At 37.3% G+C, this 12,075-nt stretch overlaps 1 protein-coding gene across 2 annotated transcripts in view; it reads left to right on the top strand.

The window, feature by feature from the left end:
* Positions 1-12,075, top strand: part of LOC124612369 (peptidyl-prolyl cis-trans isomerase-like 3) — a 49,613-nt gene that overhangs the window by 16,725 nt on the left and 20,813 nt on the right. For both annotated transcript variants that reach the window (XM_047140536.1, XM_047140534.1), the window contains exon 3: positions 3,114-3,275. In XM_047140536.1, the coding sequence (XP_046996492.1) occupies positions 3,114-3,275 (162 nt within the window). The remainder of the gene's footprint in view (positions 1-3,113; positions 3,276-12,075) is intronic.

The raw sequence follows: 12,075 nt of genomic DNA, 5'->3' as shown, positions 1-12,075 counted from the left end.
CTTTTCCCATATACACTTCTACATTCTAGCAGTTGCACTCTTTTAAGTTGCAGGTGGTCTTGCCTCTGCTGCTTCAGGGGTGGGGTATTTCCTGCCTCTAGCATCGCATTGGGTTTGCTCTCTTGCTGATTTACCTCATTTTGTTTTTACCATTGACGACATGACTGCACTTTTATGTTTTATAGCCTTTTCCCTTTTATCGTTCTGACTTTTCTGAGATGTCACACTATCGGAATGGACCACATTTGAAACAAGGGACTGATGACCTTGCTGGTTGGTCCCTTCAACCCCAATCAATCAACAAACCAACCACACTGTGGAAACACTTCTTTGCCACCAATCGCTCAAACAAAACCAGTATTATCCCAGAATTTGAACCTTGCCTATCCCATTTCATACCTCTAACCAACTGTGGCCCTCCCTCCCAGCTAACCATTCCTTGCTCATCTTCTAGGAATTCCTTGCCTTGAACTTGGCCTTACCATTCTTTCACAGAACAAAACCCTCTCAATAGAAGAAAGAACAGCCATTCACATTCTGAAGACAGATCCTGATTAAATAATCCTGTTTGTAAACTATTGTGATGAACTGCAGTGACTACAAGACAGAAAGCTTCCACCAGTTATCTGACATGTCACCCTACAAGCCCAGCCATAGTAATCCCATACCAGAAGTCTAATCCCTGTTCAGGTCCATATGCCCATCCCAGAATCTCTCCCATGAATCCATAACCTCCTCACCCCAATGATCCTCTACACACCCACCTTCTACTTGCTTTAAAAAATTAATAAATGCAGCATTTGTAGACACCTCATTGTAGCTAGTTACTGTGCTTCCACTGAAAGAATACCTTCTCTTGTCAACCCAACACTTCCAACTAATTACGTGTAGCCTAGCCTCCCATATCAAAGATACAAACCACTTCCTTCACCACCTCTTGACCATTTCCACCCCATTGCCTTATGGATGCCAACTGTTGGTGCCACCTCTCTGTACATCAACATCTCTAATGACTGTGGCCTTACCTCTAACAAACACTACCTCTCCCACCATCATTTTGACTCCAAATTTCCTACTTCATTACTTACACACCTTACCAATTATATCCTCCCTTATAACTGCTGCTCCTTTGAGGGGAAGATATACACAAATCTGTAGCACAGCTGGAGCACTTGTATGGCACCATCATATGTCAACATGTTTATGGGCCATCTAGAGGAAACCTTCCTAGTCTCCCAAACCCCTTATCTGGTTCATACTCATTGATGATATCTTTGTGATCTGGGCCCAGGCGAAGAAGCCCTGTCATTCCTCTACAACCTCAACACATTCTCTGCATTTGCTTCACCTGGTCCTCCTCAACCCCACATGTCACCTTCCTGGGTGTTGATCTCCATCCCTGATGGTTCTATCCATACCTCTGTCCATATAAAACCCACAAACTACAAACAGTACATGTATTTTGACCGCTATCACCCTTTCCACACCAAAAATCACTCCCATTTGGCCTGGCCACCACATATGGTGTTTGTGCAATAACAAGAAGTCACTTGCCCAATATGCTGAAGGTTTCACAAAGGCCTTCACAGACAGGCACTATTCCTAAGACCTAGTCCACAAACAGATTTCCTATGTCATATTCTCACACACTTCTTATCATCTCACCATTTCCAAGAACCAGCTGCAAGGTGGTGCCCCTGCTCTGGAGCAACTGAACCTTGACCTTCACCAGGTCTTTGACTATCTGTCATCATGCCCAGAAATGAGGAATTTCCTACTAGAGCCCTTCCACCTCTCCTAAAGTGCTACTCTGCTGCCATTCCAACATGCTCAGCATCCTGGTCCATCCTTTTGCCACTCTCGACATTTTGCCACAGGGGTCCTATTCCTGTGGAAGACCCATATGCAAGATCTGCCAGATTGACCCATCCACCAGATAATACTGCAGTCCTGTTACAGGCTCGTTCTGTCCCATCAGAGACAGTGCACCTGTGAAAGCAACCATGTCACATACCAGCTCTGCTGCAGTTTCTGCACAGGATTTTATGTAAGCATGACCAACAACCAGCTGTTCGCCGTAACGAATGGCCACGACCAAACAGACCAAGGAAAGAGTTGACGACCCAGTGGCGGAACATGCTACGAGCATAATATGCTCCAGTTCAACGGCTGCTTCACTATGTGTGCTACGTGGATTGTTCTCCCAAGCTTCAGCTTTCCTGAACTACGCAGGTGGCAGTTATCCTTGCAATAGGATTACAGCCTTTTCTCCTGTAATACTCTTGGCCTAAATCTGTGCAAAGCCACTGCACACACTCCTACCCAACAATCTCCTCCTCCTCTATCCTGTCACACTCCCCAATCCATGCCGGCCAATTTCCTTCCCCATCCTTCACTTGATATGAGCTTGTGCTCAGTGTCTAGTGACATTGATGTCATTGTGTGTTGCACAGCTCACCATCTCTAGTGCCCACATGTTGCATTCTTATTCATATAACTGCTGTCTCAGCCGCCTGCATTACTATTCCTCACACCAGCTGCTTCCCTCCAAGCTGCTCACCTCTTTCTCTCTCTGCTCACCTCACAGAACACAAACTCTCTCCCCAGTCTGCCTGCTGTACTGAAGTTCTGGCATTGTGTATTTAGTCGGCACAATGTAGATGGACGTGTGTGTGTGTGTGTGTGTGTGTGTGTGTGTGTGTGTGTGTGTGTGTGTGTGTGTGTGTCATTAAAAGGATTTTTCCAAAATCTAGCAAGTTCTCATTCTTTATTGTGTGCCTGGTGACAACCCTGTAATTCTCCCAGAACTTTTATTGCTGTGTCAATAATACTTTCATAAATTTCTTTAGGCAGTAACTTCTACTTAACCAGTGATATCAAACTTAAACATGAACAAAAGTTTCAAACAGTAATTCCAGAACGAGAGTTTCTACCACACTATATAGAGTAGGAAATGAATGAAATGGGTGAAATAACAGGAATGAGTTGAAAAATTGCCAGAGTTCACAGTTCAAAGAATATACAGTGACTGCTTGATACCACAAATGAAATTGTTATGTTAACTGTTTTTCAAAATTTTTACAAAATGTGTTATATTTATCTTCTGTTTTCAGAACTTCTTAGCACTGTGTGCAAGTGATTATTACAATGGCTGTTTATTTCATCGGAACATTAAAGGCTTCATTGTTCAGACTGGAGATCCTACACAGACAGGGAAGGGAGGAAATTCCATATGGGGCCGGAAATTCGAAGATGAATATAAGGAAGACTTGAAGGTAACAAAAAATATCCACTATTTGCTGTTATCAGACTATTATTTCTGTGTAAATTAAGTTCTATGTTACTGCACTAACTCTTTATAAATAACTAAATCCCCTTCTTCCTTCATTCGGCAAAACATCTTTATTTTTCTCTACTTACAAAAACAGAAGTAATTTCTTAAGTGACCTCTCAAGAAATTCTGGAACAGCTATTTCTCTTCAGTCCATTAATTACAGTGCAATACATAATCCATCTAATCATTCATTTACCATATTTTACAGACTGTAAACGCTACGGGCTATAAGATGCAATTTTTTTCAAAACAAAACCTTTACCATCTTTATTATTAGACTGTAAAGCCAGACTGAACAAATTATTTGTTTATAAAACAGAATTGACCTTTAAAATGTGTAAAAATCATCATCTGAACTTTGTTGTTCTCCTTCTTCTTTTTCTTCTTCTTCTTCATCATCATTGTCCTCTTCATATATAAGATAGTTTTCACTGCCATCGGGAGCGTTACTTGTGCCTCACTTCTTGAAAGATTTATCGATAATGTCTTGTCTCACTCTAGACCATGACTGTTTTATCCACTGAGACACTTGTTTGATTGTAGGTCATTGTAAAGCTCCCTTCTGTGTGAATTCATTTTGGGTTTCATTTGTCATCCATTTTTTCCATTCCTCACTCATATACACTTCAAATGGGTTATTTATTGATATTCAAGAGGTTGCCGCTGAGAAGTCCTCGAGGAGTAACAGCAAGCCCTGTATTTCCCTGTCTCAACTTCTCTTTTACAGAATTTTTCAGATGGCTACTAAATTGATCTAGCACAAGGAGAGACCTCTTATTCAAGAAAGCACCTTTCCTTCTCTTCCACATTCTGTTCATCCATAATTTCATATCGGTTTTGTCCATTCAAGCCTTGTCATGTATGTGAAAAACACCTGCTGGCAGTATTTCGGAAAGTTTTGGCATTGTTTTGTGCTTGAAAATGATCATTGGCTGTAGTACCTCCAGCACAGCATGAAAGGACAACAGTGTAGTGCATTTTTCCAAGTCCGCTTGTTTTTCTAGTTATACTTCAGTTACTCGGCACATCAAATATCAGAGGAGTTTCACCCATATTTGCTATTTGTGTCGACTCCCTATTGGTTTTATTTTGATGTTTAATAATAAAGCGATGGAAAGATAATATTTTCTCATCATACTCTTGTGGCATTTTCTGAGATGTTTTGGTTTTGGTTCGCATACTTAGTATATGACACTTCATAAACCAGTAGCACCAACAAACACCACCCTTAAAGTCTGTTAAGTTCCACTGTAGCAATAGGTTAAGAGCATGTATTTGAATCATATTTGTATTAATTTCAGTGAAATTTTGCTGGTGTCCTTGAATCCATTTCAGTATGTCATCTTATAGTTTTGACCATTTTGCATTCCGTACTCTTATTTGCATGCTTAGTCTTCCTCATTTTCTTCAGTTCTTCTTTACTAGTCCACCAATCGTGAATGGCTTTCTCTGTTGGTGGAGGGCCAAAATGCCACTCAGCTGCTTTGTTTCCATGTTCTTCTGCATATGCTGTTACTTTAGATTCATAGCCTGCATCATATGAATACCTTTTATTTCTTCCTTTAAGAAACTAGCTCCTAACAGAAATTGTACTGTTACTGATACCACAAATCTCTCTCAGTTCGAGCTACCTAGCATCGTAGCCTGCAATGATGCATCATATCCTAGACAGTGTTCTGGGTTTGTGATGGTGGGACGGGAGGGAGACATTGTTAGCTAGCTTGTGAATCCCCGCAACTCACATTTGTTGCATCAGTGCACTGCTGCTGCCAGATGAATCCAGTGTTGCCAGATAGAGATAACATTGATTTTTGTATCGATGCATACACAGCTCGTAAAACATAGAACTGTTATGCATACTGTGGCGTAGTTGTTTATATTTGCTTTACTGCAAATTGATGATGTTGAATTAGTGTTGAGCTTCCACAATCATCAACTTGAATGTTTTAGAGTTACGCGGGAAGAAACTACAGCGTTTCACTGACTCTGTGAACATTTCTAACAAAGAGATGCCCCAAGCGGTAGAATCGACTTTTTGAAACTATCTATAAGGTACTGTAGGTTAATGTCCCAAGTATCACAACTTGCAACCATTCACCCTGGTGAGCCCTTGTTTGCTGACAATCTACAAACAAAATTTGAAATTTTATGTGGTGCTGTACAGCTTTAAATAAGTTAATTAAATCAGACTTGTTTTGTAACATAATGATTATAGTACAAGCCTCGTATGCAAGTGGTTATGGGTGTTTCAATCTCATTAGCTGCTTTGAAATTTTTTGTTTTTATGTCCTTGTCAAAACAACTTTGGTCACTTTTTTAATTCAGTTAATAGGTTTATAAGTAATTTATCTATTTCTGTTCCTTTGTCATGCCATTTTAATCACCATATCAACTTTTTCAGTTGCTCTCATTTTTTTCCTGTAATTCTTTTACCACTTGGAATCTTTGAGCATGTGATTTTAATTATTTCCATGCATTAACATTGATTTAATTTCTTTTGTTTCATCATCCTATATTTTTGTCCAGTTTATTGTATTTGTTATTCATTATAACTATTTATCATTTTGCTTTAATTTAATTTTATTTATAATCCCTTCTTTCATTTAAATTTTCACCTATGTTGTCCATAGTGCAATAAAAATTTGTGATTTAAATGTGTAAATGACTATTACCATCCAAGAAATTGTACATCATGCAACAAAAATCATATTTTGAAATCATTGCACATGTAAACAGAATATTTCGTCCCCTCTCCCTCTCCCCCCCCCCCCTATCCCCCCCCCCCTATCCTCCCCCTCCCCCCCCCCCCCTCCACCCTGATAGATCGACATTTTCAAATTTTTAAGTATTATGATAAATTAATAAAAATAATTGTACATTTAAATTCACATGCACAGAGTTTCTAACTGAAAGAAGAATGATGGGGGGGGGGGGGGGGAATAAGAGCAGTTAGAAAAGTTAAAATGGTGATTGAAAGTGATGGTACATAGATGTTGGTACTAGCTGAGCAGACTGTCATTTGAACATATGTGTACTTAATTGACAGAACAACACTACACAAGAACTCCTTTGAACAATATTAATGTGGCTTTATTAATCACAATCACAGGAGACGGCGAAGATTACATGGCTTGTTCGATCGTTCTGAGCTTGCAGTTGAAAATAACAAGCAAGAAACAAAAACATCAGCATTATCTTGTAGTCATGCACGAACCAACAATAAAAAAGCATATTCAAAGAATAACAAAAACAAAACATACATATATAAAACACAACACCTCTGATGGCTGGTGCAAAATGTTTAACAGAGTAATTGTTCCTAAACATGCACAATACAATGCTATGTAACTGCACGATGTCGCCACAAGTAAAAAAAGTTACATTGAAACCCATTCATTGAACAAAAATAATGATCAAAGTCATTTCAATAAAGATTTAAAAATGTAAAACTTTCAAAGCACCTAATGAGATTCGAACCCACAATAATCTGCATATGAGGCTTGTACTGTAACCATTACAGTACACAGCCAGTTAGTAAAAAAAACAACTTTTTAAAATCTGTAGAGCATCAAGCAAAATTCCAAAATGTTTTTTCTTCGATTACTTGCAAATGAGGCTCCGCCATGGTGAATGGTTGCAGGATGTGATACCTGGGATCTTAACCTATATTGCCATATAGATAGTTTGAAAAAGTCAGTTCCACTGCTGGGGATCTCTATTGTAAGACTTGAAAGTGCCATTAAATTTGGATATTTCAGTGATTAACAAGCTGCTATAGTTGTGGTAGTGAATAAAAAGTTTAGTTTTAGTGCTTGTGTAGAAATATCGAAGTACTTGCTGTAGTATTGTTGTAAACAGTAGTCAGTATTCTTAAAGCTCTATTTATAGAGACGAATACCAAACTTTTTGTAAATTTAGAAAATAAAAATAACAAATTGCATTACTATATTTTACTAAAAAGTTTGTTTACTGTATACTTGTGTAATGAACACAACTTAACCTGATCTCAGTCTTTGCTGTAGTGGCAGTGAAATCACTTACGAGAAACAGTATCCATTTTATGAAATATTTAGTAATGTAACATACAGCTAAATAGGTATTGTTTGTATATCTCGTACACAAATTTCTTGATTAAATTATATACCAGTATCATTAGTTAGTCATTTTTATCAAATAAAACTGTAAAAAGCCAAGTAATCTCAATATTTCATTGGGCAGGTACTGGTAAATAATTATGTATGCAAAAATGTTATTGTCACAATTGACAAGTGTGAAAACTGCTGCAGATTAGTGGAAAAGATCGACAGTGTGCAGACTACCAATGATTATTCATGTTGGATGCAGCAAAGCAACCAGCTTGGATTAGATGTGTGACGAGCCTTTGGCACTGTAGTAGTTATGTCTATTGCTCCATGATTATGAGAAAATTCCAGCTGCTCTTAAAACTCTAAGTTGATATGGCTATAGCATGGGCAGAATTAGAACAATTCAGAACTGTACTTGGCAGCAGTAAAGTTAGTAATAGTGTAGATGACTGGACTGTGGTCAAACCTACTGTATTGAGCAATAGGTTCAAGATATTGTGGAAGTCTGCTAGCATCAGTCTCAAAACAGCTTCACTGCACTGCAGACAGAAAGTATTCAAACAATCTGAGGAATTTAGGTATGCTCTGAAAAGACAGTAAAAAAGTGCAAGCTAATGTTAGTCATAGCTCAGGATGGAAAAAAAAAATAATAATTTTGTTTCGTGGCCAAAATCCTTGCTATTATTTGATAAGATCAGTGTCATTTTTTGCTGAAATTGCTGTTACTTTTTGCCAAAATTGACATTACTTTTAGCCAAGTTAGTTGATTGTGCCAAATTGGTTGTAACCATACTTTTTTTGACACACATGGCATTATTTCTTGCCAGATTCAGTGTTGCTTTGATAAATTCTGTGTTATTGTTGAACTTGGTGTTTCACAATTTTTTCCATATGTGATAATTTTGTACAAATTTGGTTGTAAGGTTGGTGCCATTTTTTTTTTTTTTTTTTTTTTTTTTTTTTTTTTTTTTTTTTTTTTTTTTTTTTTTTTCCAAATTCGCTGTTGTTGATTTTGCTGACTTGGTGTTTCTTTCCAAATTCAGTGCAATTTTCTTTTCCAAACACGGTATTGTTTTTTGCCAAGTATGGTGTTCTTTTGCCAAATGCAGTATTTTAGCCAAATCGGCAAATTTGGCATTTTTTGCCAAAATTGGAGACATTTTTTGTCAAATTAATTGGGTGGTTTTTGCCAGGTTGGGTGTTCTGTTTGTCATCATTTCAAAGTTCGTTATCCAGGAACTGAACTATTATTGGAAGAGTGCACATGAAACTCTAACTTTAGGAGATTGAAAGTCAAAATGCAGTTTTAACATTCAGGAACTATCTATCAGTTTTGAATATTAGTAAACTACTATCCTCAGATTTATTACATTTTTATAAGATAATATTACAAATTTTGTGTTGTATTGTGAAAATTGCCAATTTTGCATAATTTCTCAAAAAACCATTAATTTTTCATTATCTTTATTGCGGAGTTTTCCTGTCAAGAGGGTTAAAAAGACCAAGGAGGTTCTTCTTTTAAGCAGTGGTTATGGGAGGGGAATGTTAGAACTAGCACAGAACTTGTTTGGTAATGAATATCAGGTAGGTAGTATTTTTAGGCAAAGTACAGGATGCAGTGGTGTCACCTATGATTTAGGTTCTCTGGGAAACTTCTTGAAAGATAATGCAGTTGTAATTGTCGGTGCGATGAACCATGTGAACCATAACCTCAAATAAGCAATTGGGTATGAAGCCAGGCACATCACTGGAAATGCTCCTTGCACAAAAGTAAAGGTTGTGTCACTCTTTGAGCAGTATGACAAACTCTGGATGACTTGTGTTGGACCTCTAAATTCAGAACAATGTATGTTGCCCAGCAGATCAGTGATCACAGATGGAAATCAGTGATGTATCACATCTTACACATTCGAGCCTCACATGATGTCGTTTTCATTTGAATGTTTCTGGTAAGAGGTTACTTGTATGACTAATTCCCAGAAGCATTCAATGAAACCAAACCAATGTATGTTCAATCCTTGTGATTTCCAATATTATCACTAGGAATTTTCTAGGATAAATGGTGCCAAAAGATAGAGCTGTCCAGTAACTATAGAAACGTATGCAAAAGTAAATGAAGAAACAAAAACTGGTAGTTTGGACAGAAAAAAGGTTAACCGTGAAAATACATTTTGACTTCTCCATCAAAACGTAAGAAACTTGTTTAATAAGAACAGGCATCTCTTATCAGTGCAAGACACTGAGAAATCTAAAGGTATTTCCTACAGATGTACCTTACATGATGAAACATCATTTGGAAATTGCAGGAATTGAACAGATCAAACTAGAGGGACACAAATTAGTATCACATTAATGTAAGTGTAATATGAGGAAAGGGGGAATGGTTATATCCACAAAAGAGGAATAAAGTCCTAGGCCAATTGAACAACTGTAAAAGTGCTGTACTTTGGTAATAGACTAGGTAACATATAAGGTCACAGTTCTGAGTTTGTAGGCAATAATCATAAATGTTTTAAACAATTGAAGGTGATACCAATAAGACTGTAGAAATAACTGGGAAGTGATTGTATACGGAGATTTCATTATAGTTTTCATCTCGTATAGTTCTGATTGAGGGCATCCAGAATTACTGATGTCTGTCTTTGGTTTGACCACTGCAAGGAGGACATTGTGTTAAAGCAATTGCTAATTTATTTTTAAATCCATATCTTCAAAACTTTGAGGTCCAGCCACTTCGAAAAATTTTTGTGTCCAGAAAACCAGCCAGTTGTGGCACTATTTAAATTATTACTGGCACATTTGTGTTTGATATATCTTAAAAGATGACACAAAAAAGCCCAAGCTTCGAGGTTTATTTTTAATATTTCATTTAGTTCTGTGATAGATTACAAATTTTACAAGAATGATAACAGAATATAATTATCCTTCCAAAAAATAATTGGGAGATGCATTCTTGAGCAATTTCACGAATACTTGGCTTTTGTATGAAAAAGTCTGAAGCATTCATGCATACAGAGAGGTATGTTACATTTGGAACTGTTCCAGCTTGTGTGCTTGCTTTGCCAGTAGATTGTTTTGTCTTCTCCGAACAAATCTTGAAAACCTACATTGAATGCTGCTTTTTCATGAGATACATATATAAAAAAAGATGAGATGAAGATAAATAAAACAGAACTAAATTATAATTACAGCAACACTATTAGCAATGGAAACATTGTATCAGACTGTAGTTTACTTGAATATGAATTTTCTGCATACTCTTCCCACTCAGATATTTCTCTGTATGATCTAAAATCACTGAATTCTTCCTCTAAAGCTCCCAAAATATCTTTCTCACTCAACAAATGTGACACATTCGTAGCAGGATTACAGCAAACAAGAAAATCGTAACAAATAAATGCACAAATTTCGTAACAAAGCAGGTGCACAGTGTCTCTGTCAAGTCTTGATAACAACTGTTAAGTTTGCTAATGCTGCTTTAAAGTTATTCTAGAAATTGACATTGGAGGGCTGCACTTGTCAAAGGTTGGATGGCGAGATGTCCATACTTAGTTCTCCTATCTAATTTGCCCAGTTTTTGAGCAAGAGATGGTTCGTACATCGTGAACATTGGCCCAAGATATACTCAGGTGCAGTCACTTAAACGACTTGTGCTCTGGCTTGGTCGCCAAAGTGTTAATGAAATAGATGTGAGTTCCATAATAAATGGTTTAGCTGCCCATTATGGATAAATGACAGCTATAAAACATTTCCATCACTCTGGTTCAACTAAGAGAGGAAAAGGAAATTTCACAGACTTGGAAATGCTGACTCAGTTAAATTAAGCAGAGAGAATTTACAGGATGAGAAGGGGGAAGAAGTTACCAAAGGGCACATAGCAGACAAGAAGTTTCTTTCCTAAAAATATTCTTAATTTATGAATTCCATTTTCCTTTATGAGAAGTCGGAGACATTTTCAGTGGATGCCAAGGGAAAGGCTGGCTAATATCTAGGTTCAGATTATCTTGTACCATGAAAAAGAGTTTTATTAAATGGAAACGGAGTTGCTCTAATCAAGATCTAAAAATGCACTGCAAGCAGCACGAAGAATGGTTAAGTATATGATCAAAAAAGGCAAAAACCATACACCACACAAAAAAAATTGAAAGTTCCAAAAACAAGGCAAGAACAGTTTGGAGCATTATAAGGCACGAAACAATTAAACCCAGGAAAACAAATGATATTGATCTCCCAGATGGCAGCAGCAGTGAGACAAATGACATGAAATTTATTTGCAATTGCGGAATCTTTCTCACATTAGCTGCATTAGGTATGAACATAATACCTATTGGTGACACACGAAAGTTTGTGCCACACCGTGACTAGAATCCAGCAGATTTGCCTCAATTAATTTGGTTATCCGAGCAAGTGGAAAATCTAGGTTCGAGCCCCGGTCTATCACACGCTTTCATGTGTCACTAATGGGTAATACCATCATACCTAAGATTCTGAAATTGCGAGTAAATTTCATAAATTTAGTTCAGCTGAAAGATCTTCACCAATACCTGTTTCTTTATACATGGAAACTGAAATGGAAATGGAAATGGAAATGGAAATGAAGTCCCATGCATCTTGACAGAGCATAGGGGAACAATGCAGGAGACATGCACCTAGGCA

This window comes from Schistocerca americana, chromosome 4 (assembly GCF_021461395.2).
Source record: "Schistocerca americana isolate TAMUIC-IGC-003095 chromosome 4, iqSchAmer2.1, whole genome shotgun sequence".
Taxonomy (NCBI): domain Eukaryota; kingdom Metazoa; phylum Arthropoda; class Insecta; order Orthoptera; family Acrididae; genus Schistocerca; species Schistocerca americana.
Note: the sequence above shows the minus strand (reverse complement) of the source record. Positions and strands in the feature narration are given on the sequence as shown.